The sequence below is a fragment of the Helobdella robusta genome, assembly GCF_000326865.2.
Source record: "Helobdella robusta unplaced genomic scaffold HELROscaffold_40, whole genome shotgun sequence".
NCBI lineage: Eukaryota > Metazoa > Annelida > Clitellata > Rhynchobdellida > Glossiphoniidae > Helobdella > Helobdella robusta.
In genome coordinates this window covers 1,541,239-1,561,245 of record NW_008704903.1, presented here as the reverse complement: position 1 = coordinate 1,561,245, position 20,007 = coordinate 1,541,239, and the positions used below count along the sequence as shown (strand labels likewise).

General features: G+C 33.2%; 5 protein-coding genes across 5 annotated transcripts; 2 read left to right on the top strand and 3 right to left on the bottom strand.

Moving 5' to 3' along the window:
* Positions 1-1,302: 1,302 nt before the first annotated feature.
* Positions 1,303-3,542, bottom strand: HELRODRAFT_192983 (hypothetical protein; the record flags this gene model as incomplete). Its single annotated transcript, XM_009025246.1, has 3 exons — positions 3,059-3,542; positions 2,456-2,936; positions 1,303-2,186 (listed from the first exon to the last, which is right to left on the bottom strand). The coding sequence occupies exons 1-3, from the start codon at positions 3,521-3,523 to the stop codon at positions 1,303-1,305; spliced, it is 1,830 nt and encodes a 609-aa protein (XP_009023494.1). The 5' UTR covers positions 3,524-3,542.
* Positions 3,543-4,634: 1,092 nt separating this feature from the next.
* HELRODRAFT_177035 (hypothetical protein) lies at positions 4,635-6,084 on the top strand (the record flags this gene model as incomplete). Its single annotated transcript, XM_009025245.1, has 3 exons — positions 4,635-5,138; positions 5,261-5,587; positions 5,704-6,084. The coding sequence occupies 3 exons, from the start codon at positions 4,635-4,637 to the stop codon at positions 6,082-6,084; spliced, it is 1,212 nt and encodes a 403-aa protein (XP_009023493.1).
* A 2,613-nt stretch (positions 6,085-8,697) lies between these two features.
* HELRODRAFT_177034 (hypothetical protein) lies at positions 8,698-10,096 on the top strand (the record flags this gene model as incomplete). Its single annotated transcript, XM_009025244.1, has 3 exons — positions 8,698-8,870; positions 9,013-9,146; positions 9,660-10,096. 3 exons carry the CDS (start codon positions 8,698-8,700, stop codon positions 10,094-10,096), a joined length of 744 nt encoding a protein of 247 aa, XP_009023492.1.
* A 2,017-nt stretch (positions 10,097-12,113) lies between these two features.
* On the bottom strand, positions 12,114-14,083 carry HELRODRAFT_142574 (hypothetical protein; the record flags this gene model as incomplete). Its single annotated transcript, XM_009025243.1, has 5 exons — positions 12,114-12,207; positions 12,427-12,580; positions 13,148-13,521; positions 13,648-13,805; positions 13,988-14,083. Coding segments are annotated over 5 exons (876 nt in total), but the record flags the coding sequence as incomplete, so codon positions are not given.
* A 3,345-nt stretch (positions 14,084-17,428) lies between these two features.
* Positions 17,429-19,500, bottom strand: HELRODRAFT_192981 (hypothetical protein; the record flags this gene model as incomplete). Its single annotated transcript, XM_009025242.1, has 2 exons — positions 19,150-19,500; positions 17,429-18,545 (listed from the first exon to the last, which is right to left on the bottom strand). A coding segment is annotated over exon 2 (720 nt), but the record flags the coding sequence as incomplete, so codon positions are not given.
* Between the last annotated feature and the right edge of the window lie 507 nt (positions 19,501-20,007).

Below are 20,007 nucleotides of genomic sequence, written 5' to 3'. Positions count from 1 at the left end.
AGTTAAGAAGAGGTGAGAACAAGAAGAAGATCGTAAACAGGGGCGTTTAGCTTCAATTAATATATCTGATAAGTACTCAGGAAATAATTTAGATTGTGACTTATACATAATATGCAAATTTTAAAAATTATTCTATATTTTATAAGTAACCAGTGCAAGAGAAAAAGATATGGAAATATATGAGAGATATATATCACAGCACGTTCACACACATCTCCATAAAATACAAAACAAGCAATGTTTATTTGTTGATATCAACATAAGAAATGTATTTATTAAATGTTATATATATATATATACACACACACACACAAACACATGTATTCCTGTATGTGTTCATGTTTATCAGTTGATACAAGCAATTTCAAATTTCCAGCAGCTAGCTTGAAAATAGTCACACATAAAATGGTCATCTCATATTTATTCATTCAAAGAAATTATCGTCCTACCTACACCTCGATGTTACGTCGGGATATCTATAATATTTATAATTAATTTTTAATTATTTATAATATTAGAATTAATATTTACGGTATAAGAAAAATTTGCTACATATGCGGCCCTTCAAGGGTAAAATAGTTTTCAATGCGGCCCTACACAGCAAAAAGTTTGCCCAGCCTTGTTTTAGATAGAATAATAAATATTATTTATGAGAAATGCCAACAATCAAATTCATTCATTTTAAATTTTACGATTTTTAACACATTTTTCGACTCGGAGAGAATTTTTTTTAAATTTGTGTTTCCTTTCTTTGGTCATAATGTCTGGGCGACGACCTTTCCTGGCGAACATGCTCTTGCGGGCCGCATGAAATATTTCATAGTTTTCATAATAATAACCACGATAGGACGTGAGAAACGTATATTTCATTTTCTATTATCGCATATTTCAGGCGCAATAACGCACAGGCAGTACATATTCTAGACGGGAATATCTTTGCAATCGAAGTCTGTAACAGCAAGGAAGGATCAGCAGTAATTGTAGTCGCCTCAGCAACGGCTTGAGTAGTAGCAGCTGCAATGGTAGTAGCAGTGACTGACTCTCGCCTAAGGATACCATTTCAACCGACCCACAAGACACGTGTATGATAATAGTTCATTGAAAAAGAATCACATAAGACAATCTTTATTTACATTAAAACATACATAATACTTTACAACATACACATATATACATATATTTATAATACATAATTATTTATATATATATATTTATATATATATATATATATTTAACACATACATATGTGTAAATATATGTATATATAGCTCATCATAGCAGTAATGTAGTTCATCATATTCATTACATTACAAGACATTGAGAACAATCAGAGTCGCTACGACTTGATGGAGTTATGGAGAGGACGTCGTCATCTTCAGCGCTGCAATCGTCGGTCTCAACAACGACGTATTCTTCTTCATTTTCTTTTTCTTCTTCTTCTTCATCATCTTTTTTATCTTCTTCTTCTTCATCATCTTTTTTATCTTCTTCTTCTTCATCATCATCTTTTTTATCTTCTTCTTCTTCTTCATCATCTTTTTTATCTTCTTCTTCTTCATCATCTTTTTTATCTTCTTCTTCTTCATCATCATCTTTTTTATCTTCTTCTTCTTCATCATCTTTTTTATCTTCTTTTTTATCTTTTTCATCTTCATTTGTTTTGTCGTCATCACCGTCGATACCATAATCATCCCTACTCTGGCGCCACAAAGTCATGGATGTTGTATCATTATCTTTAACAGGACATTCGTCGTCTTCACACCTTGCAATATTATTAGAGTTATAAACGTCAAAGTCGGCCAGATTATTTTCATTTTTTGTATAATCTCTTGTATCAATTGTCGCTGATGTAGCTCTGTCATCGGCACCACCATTATAAATATTATCTGCAGCATCAGCAGCGGCGTCATCAGCTGATGAACCATCATCAGCAGCGACCTCATCAGCTGCACCACCATTATTTGCTGCCTCATCCCAAACCTCATCTAACGTACAGTTCACTGCTGACGATGACGTAAAGATGGCTTCCGCTGTTGTTGATGACGTCATTTCTCTTGTTATTGATGTCTCCAATGTTGCTGATGTAACTGGGGCCAATGTTGATGTAGGCTTCACCTCTTTTAAGACGCTAGCACGCATCACTGTGGATCTTTTGCACATCGAACACGAGTGCTTCGCGGGCTCCACTATATTTTAAATAATTAATTATAAAAATTATTTTCATAATTGTAAAAACATCATTTGTATGACAGTGACATACATACACATACAAACACACTTCCATATACATACGTACACATACATTTACACAATCACACACACCAAATATGTACATTTTAGCTGAATATACGTACATACTACATACATACATACATAGAGACGCATACGTACGTACGTACACACATACATAGATGCACACATTCCTACAAACGAACAACAAAATACTTACTTATACTTGATTTAAGAACTTTTGTTGCTTCTATGACTTCGATAGTTAATTTGTCCACGCATATATCATAAATTTTCTCCAAACTTTTAATTTCTTTGAATACATTCTCTAGATTTTCATCATCATGTCGATATTTTGCAAATATCATGCTTATTTTTTGTTCTACCTCTTCATTTCTAGATTTGTGGGAGCAGTAAATCGAAGAAAAACGATGATACCAATGATAATCACACGACATGGTTAAGCAGATGACAAAGTCGTCGGCCTTCAAATCCAATTGGTTGCAAAGCTCTTCATATTTCTTTCGTATATTTTTTGTCATCTCAACATTTTTCTTTTCTATTAATAATCCTGGTGTTGTGGTAATTTCTTGTTTTTCATTCATAGCGGCTGCTTCTACTGCTGCTTCTTCAGCGGTTGTTGCTTCTAGCTTTGTAGCCACATCATTTTTTAAATCATTACCATCGCGACCATCTGCTGACTCAGTCTGTTAGGATGGAGGAATTAATTATTAATCGAAACATTGAAACACACACACACACAATCATATAAACTAATATTAATTTTACATAACTGAATAACTATTAAAGAGAGTTTTTAAACAAAAACCTTATCTGATGGTGTTATTGCTGCTGTTGCCGTAACATTCTCAACATTATCTTGTACAGCTGCTGATGCTATCAAGGAATTTTCTGCATTGGATGTCGCCAAAGAATCTTCTGCAGTTGACGCCATCGAAGTGACTTCTGCCGCAGTTGATATAAAAACGTCTTCGCTAGCTGATATGTAAGAGTCATCTGCTGATGAATCAAATGGCGTCGGAATGAAGTCTTCTGGAGTTAGCTTCAAATAAATTTCCTGATAATTATATGTTGGTTGGTCAACATAGCCAAAGTAGTAGCCACTAGGGAGAGAATAATATGAAGTTTGATCCTCTGACAGAATTGAAAGTTGGAAAATTTTCTCACCCGAATGATGCTCCGGTTCACCATTGTGAACACGTGGTGGTTCCACTAAGACGCCACCCTCCCTCTGCCTGGCTTCATTATTATCGATCTCTTGATTATTCGACATATTTGATGCAGATTGTAGACCTTGTATTTTATTAAAAATTGAAATATATCGATCGAATAAAATTAAATATCTTATTACTGAATATTAAGTAATAATTTAGTTTAATGAATTAAATAAAAAAATGTGCAACAATCATACTTAAAAGCACGCAACACACGCAAACTACAAAAAAATGGAAAAAATGCTTTCAGTTATCTATTATAATTAAATTTATTCTTCAAACTAACTACGCAAAAATCACGTCCAAGCCAGACTTCGAATCGAAGTGAACCCATACAAACGTTTGGACTCTATATATAGCAGTCAGGCGCAAGCAAGCATAGATCAAACAATCGAAACAATGAAATTGCATATGAACTCTATACGTATAAGGTTGTAAATTTATACGCAGACACATGTGCTTACCAAGTTGCGTATATTTGTGTGACTATTTTCAAGCTAGCCTGGTGGATCCGAGTCAGAATTCAGCAACGAGCATTAACAGCTGTTGGAACTATTGCTTATATCAACTGATAAACATGAACATGAACACACACATGAATACGTATACACACACACGTGTTTACAATATAGTACGCACATGTGTTTGCATATATATTTACAATCTTTTATGTTTATATTTTGTATTTAAATGTATAGCATCTGTATAGAGTTCATATGCAATTTCATTGCTTCGATTGCTTGATCTGCCTGATATATAGAGTCCAAATTTTCGTTTTGGTTCGCTTTGATTCCAAGACCGACTGGGGTAGTTATTTTACATGGTATATTTAATATGTTTTATGTTAGTTATTAACATTATTAATTAACTTATAGATGAAAAAATTGGCAATTAAATCTTAAAAATAATAACTTGATTTTTAGGTAGTTCATTTGAGGAATAAATTTAATAACAATAAAAACTGAAGGAATGATTTTCATTGTTTTGTAGTTTGCGTGTGCTGTGTGCTTATACGTATGATCGTTGCACTTTTTTTATTTAATTCATTAAACTAAATTATCACTAATATTCAGTAATAAGATGTTTAATTTTATTCAATCGATATATTTAAATTTATAATATACTGTAATATAATCAAATAAAATTCCAGATCTACAATCTACACCAAATATGTCGAATAATCAAGAGATCGATAATAATGAAGCCAGGCAGAAGGAGGGTGGCGTCTTAGTAGAACCACCACGTGTTCACAATGGTGAACCGGCCCATCATTCGGGTGAGAAAGTTCTCCAACTTTCAATTCTGCCAGAGGATCAAACCTCATATTACCCTCTCCCTCGTGGCTACTACCTCTGCTATGTCGACCAACCAACAGATAATTATCAGGAAATTTATTTGACGCCAACTTCAGAATTAATGCTCCCCGCACCTCTGATAACGCCAACATCGGCAGACTTCTTTTCGACGTCATTTGATTCAACAGCCGATGACTCTTACATATTAGCTAGCGAAGACGTTTTTATATCAACTGCGGCAGAAGTCACTTCGATGGCGTCAACTGCAGAAGATTCTTTGGCGACATCCAATGCAGAAAATTCCTTGATAGCATCAGCAGCTGTACAAGATAATGTTGAGAATGTTACGGCAACAGCAGCAATAACACCATCAGATAAGGTTTTTGTTTAAAAACTCTCTTTAATAGTTATTCAGTTATGTAAAATTAATATTAGTTTATATGATTGTGTGTGTGTGTGTTTCAATGTTTCGATTAATAATTAATTCCTCCATCCTAACAGACTGAGTCAGCAGATGGTCGCGATGGTAATGATTTAAAAAATGATGTGGCTACAAAGCTAGAAGCAACAACCGCTGAAGAAGCAGCAGTAGAAGCAGCCGCTATGAATGAAAAACAAGAAATTACCACAACACCAGGATTATTAATAGAAAAGAAAAATGTTGAGATGACAAAAAATATACGAAAGAAATATGAAGAGCTTTGCAACCAATTGGATTTGAAGGCCGACGACGATAATGTCTGCTTATTCATGTATCATCAACAACAATCAACTACAGCGGAAGCCATTTTGTCGTCATCGTCAGCTGTGAACGTAAACCTAGATGAGGTTTGGGAATGTTGTTTAATAGCCATCCCTTAGCTTAATGTTGCCTCGTATATTGCTTCGAGTGTATGTGAGTGAGTACATAGTGTGTTATTGTTAGTACATATTATCATTTTCAGGTTGAATCGTCTTCATCAAGTGAAAGTGATGACGACTCCAGTGAATCCTATAGCTCTGACAGTGATGATTCTGACGACGATAGCTCTGAATTTTGTAGTTCTGAATCTAGTGGTTCTGAATTTGGTAGTTCTGAATTTGGTTGTTTTGAATCTAGTGGTTCTGGTGACGATGATGGCGACGCAGCAAATAATGGTTGTCCAGTTGCTGATGGTGGTGCAGCTGATGATGTCCCAAATGATGGCGAAAAAGATGAAAAAAAATATGAAGAAAAAGATGAAGAAGATTACATCGTTGTTGAGATCGACGATTGCAGCGCTGAAGATAACGACGTCCTCTCCATAACTCCATCAAGTCATAATTCCAGATGTCTTGTAATGTAATGAATATGATGAACTACATTATTGCTATAATGAGCTATATATACATATATTTACACACACACATATATATATAAGTGTTAAACTTATATATATATATATCTATCTATGTATTATAAATATATGTATATATGTGTATGTTGTAAAGTATTATGTATGTTTTAATGTAAATAAAGATTGTCTTATGTGATTCTTTTTCAATGAACTATTATCATACACGTGTCTTGTGGGTCGGTTGAAATGGTATCCTTAGGCGAGAGTCAGTCACTGCTACTACCATTGCAGCTGCTACTACTCAAGCCGTTGCTGAGGCGACTACAATTACTGCTGATCCTTCCTTGCTGTTACAGACTTCGATTGCAAAGATATTCCCGTCTAGAATATGTACTGCCTGTGCGTTATTGCGCCTGAAATATGCGATAATAGAAAATGAAATATACGTCTCTCACGTCCTATCGTGGTTATTATTATGAAAACTATGAAATATTTCATGCGGCCCGCAAGAGCATGTTCGCCAGGAAAGGTCGTCGCCCAGACATTATGACCAAAGAAAGGAAACACAAATTTTAAAAAAATTCTCCCCGAGTCGTAAAAAGTGTTAAAAATCGTAAAAATAATAAATAATATTTGTCATTCTATTGCGTTTCAACCTGGTTATTATTATGGAAACGAAATACCGCAAGGTAGATATTTAACTGCGAACTTAATATTCCTATTTTTATAATCGAGGTCTTATTTGATACTAATGTTTCATTTCGTTGGGTGAAGTAATGTGATAAAATTGTATACGTATGTATTTGATCGAATGTTTTAGCGTTAATAGCCTCCGATTTTCAGTTTTCATAAGATTAATCCAAATAATTTCATTGGTTCTTTGGTTTATTATATTAAATCATATGGACGGTACGGATGTTTAACGTGCCATATCTAGGAGTATACTGGATGACAAGGTTATAGTTGTAGCTATTTACAAGCAAGCCTGGTAGCTAATTAGTCAGAAATCAGCAGCGAGTCCAAGCAGCTTACGCAGCTGTAAAAATTGTTTATATCAACAAATAAACATTGCTTGTTTTGTATTTTAGGGAAATGTGTGTATATGTGTGTGCATGTGTGTGCGTGTGAGCGAGGGAGAGAGAGAGAGAGAGAAAGAGTGTGTGTTTGTGTGTGTGTGTGTGTGTATGTAACAATGTATAACATTTAATAATTTAATAAATACATGCTTTTTATAGATCTACCCATCAATAATAATAAGCAGTTCATACACAAAGTACATTCAGTATATACGTACATGCAAGGTCATCTTTGTTAATAAAAATTAGCAAATTTTGTGTTTGTGCGTGTGTGTGTGTTTGTGGGTGTGTGAGCCTACGTTTACCTATTATATATTCAGAAAGAGAGAGAGAGAGAGAAAGAGAGAGAGAGAGAGCGAGAGATGAAATGTATATTGATATGTGTATCATATATGAAATGTATATAGATAATGTGTATGATATATGAAATATATATGAAATACATTATAATACCCTTGTTCATATGAGTTTAATATGCATATATAGTATAGAAATGTATACGATTCACATGGTATCATTATCCACAGTTGAATTTTTATTGTCGTTGTGGTTGTTGTTGTTTGACCGGCACGTAGTAGACAAAGAAACTTGGCTGACAGTTCGTATATAAGCCCTCCGATCGTACGAGTCTGTCCTTTTCTATTTGCAGGAAAAATGAATTGCGTTGAACGTGTTAAAGCTTTCCTTGAAAGAGAGAAAAAAAGGTATGAATTAAATTGTTTGATTTAATAAATTAATTATTGGTGATATAAATTCTAAATGACTGAATTAATTCATGGATGGATGCACGAATTAACGATTTAATGGGTTCTTTACGTTGGCATTTCTTTTGATATTTGTTGAAAATTGAATTTTCTAAATAATGAAACGAAATGAATAAATCAATGCATCAATATTTGAAAGATTGTTGAATGAATTTTTATGCACAAAAGAATTACGAATGAATTAATGCATTCTTTACAAATCATTTATGTTAAAAATTAAATTTTAGTAACTGAATGAACGAATGGTGATTTTGTTGTTGTTTAATTACTATGTTTGGCACGTGTTTCTTTCAGAATTGTTTCGTATATTGTTGATCGATTTGTTTGTTTGGCGGTTGATTTTTAGAGTTGTTTCGCGTTTGTATTTTTTTCTTTTGTATGTCTATTGTTTGTTTGTATATAGTTTGTCACATGTTGGTCACATGTTATTCACATGCTTGTTTGTGTATTGTCTAATCATTTGTTTCCTGGTTGTATCTTAATCTGGGAGTGTTTCTTCAATGTTCAATTTTTGTTTGTTTTCTGAGTGTATGTTTGTCTGTGTTTGTTTGTTTGTCGGGTGTATGCATGTTTGTTTGTTTCTTTGTTTGTATTCATTTGTTCGTCCACGGCTCAAAATGTTTGTGGTATTTTGTCAGCCGTCCACATGTTGCTTGATTGTTAAATGTGAAATTCGTTGTTCTCTAGATATATTTGTTGTTACATATTTGAAAGATATATTTCAACAAATATGAAAAATTTTCTCAGACCTTATTTTATTCCTTCATTCAGCTTTCCGCTACATGACGCGAACCAAACCGAAACGGCTGGCAACAGTGAGGCCACCACACGCACCGATTCGTTTCTCGATGACTCAAATCGGAATCGGTGTGGGATCTTACACATTCCTGGCTGGATTCTATGAGTGCTACGTCTCTGAGCCAGAAGGGGAAAACACCCAGAAAATAACATTGCGGTCAGTACGATGAAATCGATGATGATGAAGTTAAGGAGAATGCATATGGAGTTGACGAATGCCACGACGATGTTGGCCATTACTAGTAATAGTTAATAACAGGCTAAAGAAGAAGATGAAGAACTTGCCTAAAAACTGACAGCAAGTTTGTCTATGCGGCCTGCAAAAATGACATCTGCATATTCATTCAATGGAGAAAGGTCTGGAAAATATTGAAAGGGCATAAGGATGAGACCAACAATCTGAAAGTATGGATGGTCGAAGACGCAGAATCAAGTAAAAAATATAATGATAATGAATTCAGTGATGATGCCTTTTTTATTATTGACAATAATAATAATATTAACAATAACGTTGATAATGATGGTCAAACCAGCCAAAAATATAATGATATCAGTGATGATCCTTAGAACCATCAATCACTTTGTCCTCACCTGAATGGATTGATGTTGAATGTTATTTACTGATTTGGCATCAATTATTTCAAATATCTGATTGGTTCAACAGTCATTTGGAAGGCATTTTTAATTTCACTTCACATCCGATAATATAATTTTAATGTAAATAATCGATCGTACTATCTCCGCGTTTAAAAATTAAAAGTTTAAAATATAAAATATCCGCCGATTGCTCTGGCATTTTCTTTCCCCAATTTTCTTGTTTGATGTTGAATGTGCAATTAAAATTCATAATGAATTACGATAAAAACAAAAACAGCAACATCGACAGAAGCTTAGAAAGCGAATTCGATCCAATTTTCTAGAAAACCCTTCGAAATTCTGACAACAGTCTGTCTCGCCGATAGAAGTTACAGCATGAGATCAGCCTACCGACCATCTCCAGTCACGAACTTGACGTTCATTTTAAGCAAAATACCCACGACGTACAAGCTTAAGAAAGCTTACTTGAAGATACTGACCACAAGATCCATTAACAGTTCACACCATATAAACATTTACAGATGGTACCCATCATCAATCGGCGTTCAACTAAACAACCCGAGGACCAGTCCACGAAACCAGGCCTTCCTGGTCGCCATGTTTCATTCGCAAAATGAAGATGAGAGGATTCAGTTGAGTAGAAGAAAGAAAAGATCTGCCGACATAAGAAATCTCGGAGAATTCAAAAGCAGGAAAGTGCGTAAGGATAGTCGGAACAAGAAAAATTCGTACAGCCTATTAGATCCTAAAAAAACGACAGAGGAAATTAAAATGTACCACGTCTGACTCTAAAGTTAAATATACAGTCTTCTTGGACAGCAAAGAGTCATTCTCAGGTCTTAATTCATGCAAGCACTATGTCGGCATATATAATAAGAAGAACAAGCTGCAGATTTTAGACGCAAACTATTTTGAAATGAGTTTATTCAATTAAGAGGAAGAAAAAAAATGAACAAAGGGGCTGCAATCAACAACTCGAAGATTGAAATGGATGGATTTAAAGTTGAGGACGCTGATAATGCTAAAAACTCAGACTCTTCACTGGATTACTTGCCGAAGCACAACTTGAATGCATAAAAGGTCCAGGACATTTATCCAATGAATCAAATTATAAGTGGCGCTGAGAGTCTACCGTCAAACTCATCACCTAGTGGAACAGCAATAAGACCTATCCTTCATTCATTTGTGACCGGCTAAAGCATCTACCTGTTGATGATGCAGCCAGAGCTAAAAAGTGTAAACAGTTCATGTATCTGCGTTACCTTCTGTTTTTGTACTCAAATACGCAGCGTTGAAAAAAAGAGTTTATGCCTCCTGATATTCCGCCACTGGTTAAGAGGGAATTGATTGCATCCACGACGATGTTAATCTCGCTGATTACACGGGTGACAACACAAATAACCAAGCCAAGAAGCCTCTCCTCTCATTTGAAAACTGCAAATGGCATGATGGTGTGCGGGACTGCTTCAGACTATAACACTAAATGACAGACATTACATTTTAGCAGCTGAACATTCCTCAAAAATTATTTAAACAGCCTAATAATCCTAACATTTGTAAGTTTTTATATTATTTTATAAAAAAACATAGATATTTGATGCTTTGAAGAGTTTGTAAATTAGCGTTATTTTATTTTTACTGAACATTGTTGAAACTAATTAAATAAATTTTATGAAAATGGAAAACAAAGTAAAGCTTACTAGTTTTACTCCCATAAACTTGTATACAGCTGCACACTGTGTATTGTTGTAGCCGACCCCTTGACAAGTCTGTATAACTGTATTGTACTGAAGGCGACGGGTATTAAGTTCGAACAACTGTAACGCACAAGAAACGAAAATAAATAATGCGAATTAAACCATTAAATTTAATATCTCTAAAAAACAAAAAAAACACTCACCTGAATTTTCTGGACGAAGCAATACCAAAATTGCCAGAAAAAAAATCCGAGAAAAAAACGAAATATTAAATGCAACTGACAACGAACGAACGAATATATATATTATATATCATATATATATTAAATAAATAAATAAATATATATATGCAATTATTGATGAAAATAGTAGCATATCCGGCGTTAGTTAAATTCCAATTTAACATTTCGATTATAAGAGAGAACACAGAAAGATAGAGATAAGATAAGTATACATGTGTGTACATATGTGTATATAAATAAAATAGTGCATATAACCATTATAACAAAAAATAACATTAAAACATATAACAATAATAGTAATAATAATAATAGCAAGAGATCGATCGACCCATACGTATATATAATAACTATCTTGATATGAATGATTAAAAGAATAAACAAACAAACACACAGATATATATATATTACACACATTCATACATACATTTAAACAAATTTATAAAATATATACAAATGTTCTTGGAATATAATGGTTAAACAATTGCGGCAACATAATATAACATGATTTAATATAATAATAAATATAATATATTTGTGTTTGTGCGTATGTGTGTGTACATTTACTGATAACAAAACATACGAAATCAACCATTACAAATAAATTATTCTCTACTTTTTTTAAAATTTTATTTGATTTGGTATAATTAACATAATGGTGTCGTTCATCAGTTCAATCAATCGTTAATCAACATCATTCATTCATTCAGTTAATCAACAACCAATCACCAATCGATCAATAATATCCAACAAGCCAACTGTTCATCATAAAGCAATCAACCAATCACTAACGAGCCAATCAATCAACGAACCAATAATCAATCAATCAACCAATCATCAATCAACCAATCATTAATCAACCAATCAATTATGCTCTGCCCTAAACCCTTTCAAGTATTTACTCCACCGATTTATAAACTTATTAAAAACCTTCCAACACACGCTCTGAACCTCAACGATCCTTCTTTTATTAATATTATAATTATAACTTAGAACATTATAACTACAATTATTTTTGATATAATCAATAATATTATTACCACTACTCTCGATATGGTCCCCAGTATTACTATTCTTTCTGCTGCTGCTACTACTACTGCCACTGTTGTTACTGCCGCTACTACTACTGCCACTGTTGCTATTGCCGCTACCACAGTGACTACGGTAGTTACATATCAACGACGCCATCATGAACTGATTGATGTGTGTTGTATGGTAGTCCCAGCGCGCTAGATTGGGAGTGACTCCCGGGTGTGTAAAGTGATTGAGATCGTAAAAGGATCCGGATCCGGTATCGAATAGCGGTAATGCGATACCGAGTGTCCGCATACCGACTTCGAATAGCTGGCTTGGTGTAGTTAGTGTAAGGCTTCGTTTAGCTGCGGCAAAATCGGTCGATTTTTCGTCTGTCGGTTTCTCGGCTGTCGGTTTTGTCGAATACTGTTGGTGGTGCTGTCTCTGATTCGTTGGCAATGTTGTCGTTGTTTGTGGTCGGTGGAATGATTCTTGCGAAACGTAATTATTATTATTATTGTTGTTATTATTATTATTATTGTTGTTATTATTATTATTGTTGTTGTTGTTGTCGTCGTTGTTACTCGATAGTAAGTGCCTCGACCTTTGAATTATGTCTGATTCTATCTTGTTTTTGTTATCACCGTTGTTGCTGTCACCAATGTTATTATTATTATTTTGGTGATTATTATTATTATTATCAATATTGCCACCCTCATCATCGTCTTCATCACTGGAGAGTAGTAACCTTAGCAACTCGGCATCATCAATCGCTTCAACGCTCTCGCCATCCTCCGGACCACCAGCACCGCCGCCAACCTTCACCTTGAACTTTCGACCTTTGAACCTCACCTCATTATAATTATAACCCCCGCCACCACCATCACCATCATCGCTCAAGGCCTCACCGCCAAATCTTAAATTCTCTAATGTAACGGCCAGATCGTAGAGGCCGAACAAGGCGTACATGAACCCATTCAGAACGAAGGTCGACGGCACGGTTGGGTATTCCTCGTACCATGGAAGCTTCCCGAACAAATACGCCAAAACGCCGCCGTCTTTTCCGGCCACTAGAAACGGCGTCGCTGCTCGAAATGCCGCTCTTAAATAGGTCAAGTCGCGGCTGGTTTCGAACGACCTAGATAGGAGAGACATTGCGTGACCTTGACCCATTGACGAGTACCAGCCCGGTTTCAGTTTCTTTTTTAGACCCGGGAATTTCCTCTCTACAGGTATCGGCCAGCCGCCATATTGGTCCTGACTGGTGGCAGTGATGATGTTAAAAGTGGTGAGATCGATCGATTGAACAAATGAAGAATGAATGACTGAATGAAAGTTAGACAGACAGATAAGAATTTAAAAGAGATCCTAACAATACAAAACTTACTTTTTAACCAGCCAATCAGAAACTTGGAATACAATCTGAGAATGAATGTTATTGGTCAGTTTCAAATTCAAGATTCGACCACTGCCTCTCAACTCGAGGCCCGATAGGCTGAAATTGACGTGTCGCGAAAACGTAACTCTCTCACGCTTTGGGAAACTCTTACAAATTTTAATCACTACGAGTATAATTATAATAATTAATTATACTATCAATACAATCGATAATTATAATTATCGATTATATTGATTGATATTATTATAATTAGATTTATATTGAATGATATTATTATAATTATATTTATAATTATAAAATTATGACGCAGTTAAGGCGATCGAAATACCATTTTAAGATCAGCAAAAAGGTTCCTCGATAAATTATGCCATCCTAATTCAGAACCCATACCATAATATATATCTGTCCTAAAATAATTAATAATAATAATAATATAATAATAATAATTATTATTATATACTATCAGCATTATCATTACTACAACTACTACAACTGCTACTAATACAACTACTAAAACTGCTACGACAACAACTGAAACTTCTATCACTACTACTACTACCACTACTACTACCACTACTACTACTACAACTACTACTACTATTCACCCATTGACGGTGACGTCATCGTCCCGAGTGACGTAGTGAATTCTGTAGAGCACGTGACCGACGTGAGCTTTAATAACGGCGGTAATGGAGCAAGCGGACATCGCGAACAGATCAAATGAAAAAAATAATAACGACGATGATGATGATGATGATTGTGTAGACGACGATGATGATGATGATTGCGTAGACGACGATGATGATGATGATAGCGACTTGGGAATGTTTAACATGTAAAATTGTTGCTGGTCTATAGTTGTAGATGTGTAGAAGTGGATCTCTTGGTCATTTTCGTTGTTGCTGTTGTTGATATTATTATTATTATTATTGTTATTATTATTGAAAGTATCAGTATCTCTGATATTGTCGTTTTTATGAGACCAAATGATATGTAGGTACGGTTTATCTTTATTATTACTATTATTATTATTATTACCATTGTTAGCATTATCATTTTTATTATTCTCATTGTCATCTTCTATATGATTATCATTTATGTTATTATTATTATTATCTCTTTTACCCCTTAGCACTCTGCCTTCTCTAGCAACTTCCCTACTCCCCCCAATGCCATGATGGACATCGGTACCACCAGCGGCCGCACCATTGTAACTATTACCATAGTAGTGGTTAGCCCTATTGCCCTCCTTGTAATTGTAATCATTGTAATAGTTATATTTATTGTCAATATTACGAACGTCGTCGTCATCGTCGCGACCACCAGCGCCTCCAACGAAGGCGTCATAAAGAGCGCTTTCGTTGGCTCTTTCCAGCCTCAACTTTTCGCTATAACTATCGTTACCATCGTCATCTTTATTATTATTATCATTATTATTATTATTATCATCATCATCATAGGTATTATTATTATTGCTGTTATTACTATTATTATTACTGTTATTATTATTTTTATTATTATTATCACCATCCTCATCATTTTGACGGGCGAGATGATTCAGAATGAGTAAATCTTCGCTAAGATAATTATTATTATCATTATTATGATTATTGTTATTATTATTATTATGATTGTTGTTATTATTATTATGAAACATGTAACCATCGTCGGCAGTGGTCCTCTCGCCGACAAATATAATACTACCCAGGTTTGGGTCGTGGTTATTATTATTCTTATTGTTTTTATTATTATTCTTATTATTACTATCATCATTATCATCTATACCATCGTCATCGTCATATCCAGTATTATTATTATTATTATCGTCATCTTTAGCGTTATTAACGTAGAGCCATTTCGTGTTAAGATCATTTGCTATTAGGTTATACTGTTGCTGATATTGTTGTTGTTTATAATCATTGCTGTCGTATCTTTGTTTATCACTTAGATGTCTTTGTTCACCATTTACATTTGTTTGTTCAGCACTCAAACCGCTTTCGTTATCGTTCTTTGGATTATTATTTTCATTTCTTTGTTTATCGTTTACATTTCTCTGGTTACCATTCTCCCTGTTTAACTTATCGTTCACGCTTCTTTTCTCATCACTCTTATATCTTTGTTCGCCATTCTCATATCTATGCTGTTTGTGCTCTATCCTCTGTTTACTGTAATGGCTGAGGCCATACTGAGCGATTTGGACGACGTACCGGTATCCGTGAGCACCCCACTGAGTCGAGATAGGAACTCCTGATAGTGATATCAATGACAAAATGACGTCATAACGATGACAATGACGTCATAATGACGACGGAGATGATGATGATGGTGGCGAAGATGATGATGATGGTGTCGAAGATGATGATAATGATGACGGCGACTGTAATGATGATGATGATAATATCAAAGATGGCGATTATCTAAACAATAACTAGGTAGTAATGGAATCTACAACAACAACAATAATAATAAACTATAAAAATAATAATAATAAACTATAATAATAATAATAAACCTACCATCTCTGGCGCTTACGCACTTAACTCTATCTCTAAATTCAACGTCATAATTACCGAAGAATAAAAAATTCTCCACCGGCTTATAATTATGCTTAACCATAATATTATTATTATTGCTGTTGTTATTTTTGTTATTTTTCTTTTTATTATTATTATTATCGCGGCCGATAGCTTCAATGACTTCATCATAATGCGACACCTAGGGTGACGAGAATGAATTATTATCATTATTATTATTATAGTTGTTGTTATTATTATTTATAAGATCATCATCAGTATTTTCATCATCATCGCAATCATCTAACCATCACAATCATCACAATCGTCATCATCATCACAATCATCTTCATCATCACACCCCAATCAGCCGAATCATCACCATCATCGTCGTCATCATCATGACCATCATCAACCACACCACCACCACCATCGTCGTCATCATCGCCACCAACAGCGTGCAGTCTTCCATTTGAATGCTCCCACTTGAAGACCTGGCTTCCATTGTTCACCATTCTTCCATTAATCTTGATAATGATGATGATGATGGTGGTGACGTAATCGTGGTGACGTAAAGATGATGACGTAATGAAGATGACGGTTTTGACGGTGATAGTAACTTTCGCTGATGATAGCAATAAGTAGAAGACTATGATAGTGAAAAATTGAAACCAAAAACGCTTCAGTAATAATTAGTAACTTAATCATTATCACTAACGGCGGACAAACAAACAAACGAACGAACGAACAGACAGACACACAAACAGACAGACAAACAAACAAACAATAGCAACCTCAAAATAGCTCTGAATAAAATCGAACGGAATGAGAATGTACGAATTCTTGCCTTTGTAACAATCAATATTGTACAGATCATTAATATTGCATCTGAAATAACAAATAAATAATAATAATAAACAAACAATAACAATAATTAAAATAATAATCAGAATGTCTAAAATTATTATTACTATTCATGAATGAAATTTTAAAACATTGGCCATCATCTTAATTTATTAACACTGTCAAACTTTTACTAGTTTACTAGTTACCCTTACAAACTTTTACTAGTTAAATCAAGTCAAATAGCTGGCTTTTAAGAAATTTTTCTTGGCTTTCTGTGTTTTACAATCATCATAACCATTACTGTTGGTATATCTTTCTCTCTCTTTTCTTCTCTCTCTCTCTCTCTCTCTCTCTATATGTATATATATATATATATATATATATATATATATATACATATATAATAGTACTTGATTTTAGAAAAAGATTTCTTTCCCATCTTCTTCTTCACCTTTTTACCAACAAACTCAACGTCGTCGTCATCGTCGTTGTTATTATTATTATTCTTATTATTATTGTTGTTTTTATTACTATTAGTGTTGTTGTTGATGTTGTTGCTGCTGATCATTGCTTTAGTATCCTCCTTGATTCTTTTCTTCTTATTGATATCATCATTATTATTATCATTATCATTATTGTTATTATTATTTTCGATGACATTATCAATGTTATTAACGCTATTATTGTTATTCTTCTTATTAATGTTTTTGTTATTAGTATTATTATTATTATTAATAACAATGCCACCATCACGGTGAATATAACTTGTCACCACTCTGTTATCATCTACTTCTTTATTATTATTATTGTTGATGTTGTTATTATAATTATTGTTATTATTGTTGTTATTATTATTGTAACTAGTACTACCACTACCAATGAATTTATTATCACCAGCTGTCATGCCATCATCTTCATCCCATTTCTTCTTCATAATTCCATAAAAATTATTATTATTAATATTGTTCATATTATTATTATTATTATTCAGTGACGTCATGGCCGTCGTTCTTAACGCGCCATCTAGCGGCCAGTAGTTTAGCTTCCAGAGTTCGAAGAGCATTAATAACCCGATTATGAATAGAAAGCTTAAGAGTAATTTTCTAGGCTTGAAGTATCTATTTAGGACCATTTTGATGACGTTGAAGATGGTAACTTATTATTATTATTAATTTATTATTATTATTATATTTGTTGTTATTAATGTTATTGTTGATGTGATGATTTTTCTTGTCATCTCACGAGAATCAATTAGTCTGATGATGCTATATCATCAATTTTTTTGCTATCTTATCATTATTATTATTATTTGCTATTATTATTGTTAATATTCATTTATTATTTATTTATTTATTTATTATTATTATCATTAATGTTATAATTTAAAAAACAGTTGGAATTATATTTTTAAATTTTTATTTAAAAGCACCTCCTTCTCAAGCTAATTAGCTCGCATGCATGTGCTGTGCAACTGTGTGACTTTAATAATGTTGATGAAAACAGTATATTTAACTGATTTTCTGCAAACTGTAAATAAAATGTCAAATGTATATATATATATATATATATATATATATATTTATGTGTGTGTGTGTTTGTGTATGTATGTGTGTTTGTGTATATATATATGTGTGTAGATATCTTGTGTGTGTGTGTACATAATATGCAACTTCAATTACCATTCCCCATTGATGTATAATACATTAATACACATACAATAGATCTTTGAGTGTACAAGAAAGATTAAATAGTTATTATATATATATATATATATATATATATATATATATATAATTATCTGTAGCCATTCACTAACTTAATCTATGGTGAAATAAAATAATTTGAACTACAATTTATTAATCCTTAACTTTAATACTGTAATATAAAATATAATACAAAATAATATATAATATAAATATAACAAAATTATATAGTTAGAGCAGAACAGAGCTATGATTTAATTAATTTAATTTTCAAAGTAGGTAGAGAAGATTCAAAGATGGAAAATGCCATCAACTTGTTTGCTGAATTTAGTGTGTGTGATGTTGTTTAGTTTAATTCAGTTACTTACTACTTAATAATATAAAACTTTATTGAATAATTAAAAAATAAATGAAGAATTAGATCTTGCTTGTTAGTTAGACCTGAACTTTACTCTTTCTTCACATATTTTTACTCTGTTTTTTAAGCGTCTTCATTGAAAATTGATTAAATTTATTTAACAACTAAATAATTAATTTATTTGAGTTTCATAAAAAAAAACTTATGACAAATATGCAAATGATAAAATTATTTTTTATTGATTTTTTTTTAAATTGAAATTCTAAATTTTAAAAACATTTTTTCCATTGTTGAGTTTCAGTCTTAAGATAATACGCATAAGCATATCAAACATATTTAAAATTTGCATATATTTAAATAAAAATATAATTTACAAATTAAAAATAATTATATCATAATAAAAGAAAGTTAGATTTAAAAAATGTTTGTTACACGGCAAAGATATTTGAGTTAAGTTTACTTTTAGCGTATTAGCATTTTAAATTTATTTCACTCATTATCAAGCGCTTGGTTTAATGCTTTATATTAGAATGTATGATCCTTCTCCTCTCCGTGCCTTATCCTTTCAGGACATTGGCGACCATCGACCTCCACAAAACCCGATCTTTAACACTTTGTAGTAGTTGAAATGTGGTGATATTCAACAAGTGACACAAGGACTTCACAAATGTTATTCGTTATTGCCCGCAATCTCTTTTCCTGCAATCTTTCCAGTAGTTGTTAGATTTTCCATTCTTTCTTTCCGCATGGTGTAACCAAAAAACATTAACTGCTCCCGTTAATATTTACGCCTCCAATGGATATTCCAGGTAGATCATCTATCTTTCTCATGATGATCTCACTATAGAGATTGTACAGGTTTGGAGAGTATACACAGCCATGCCTAACATGTAACATCTTTCGTTATTTCGATAAAACCAGTCATCTC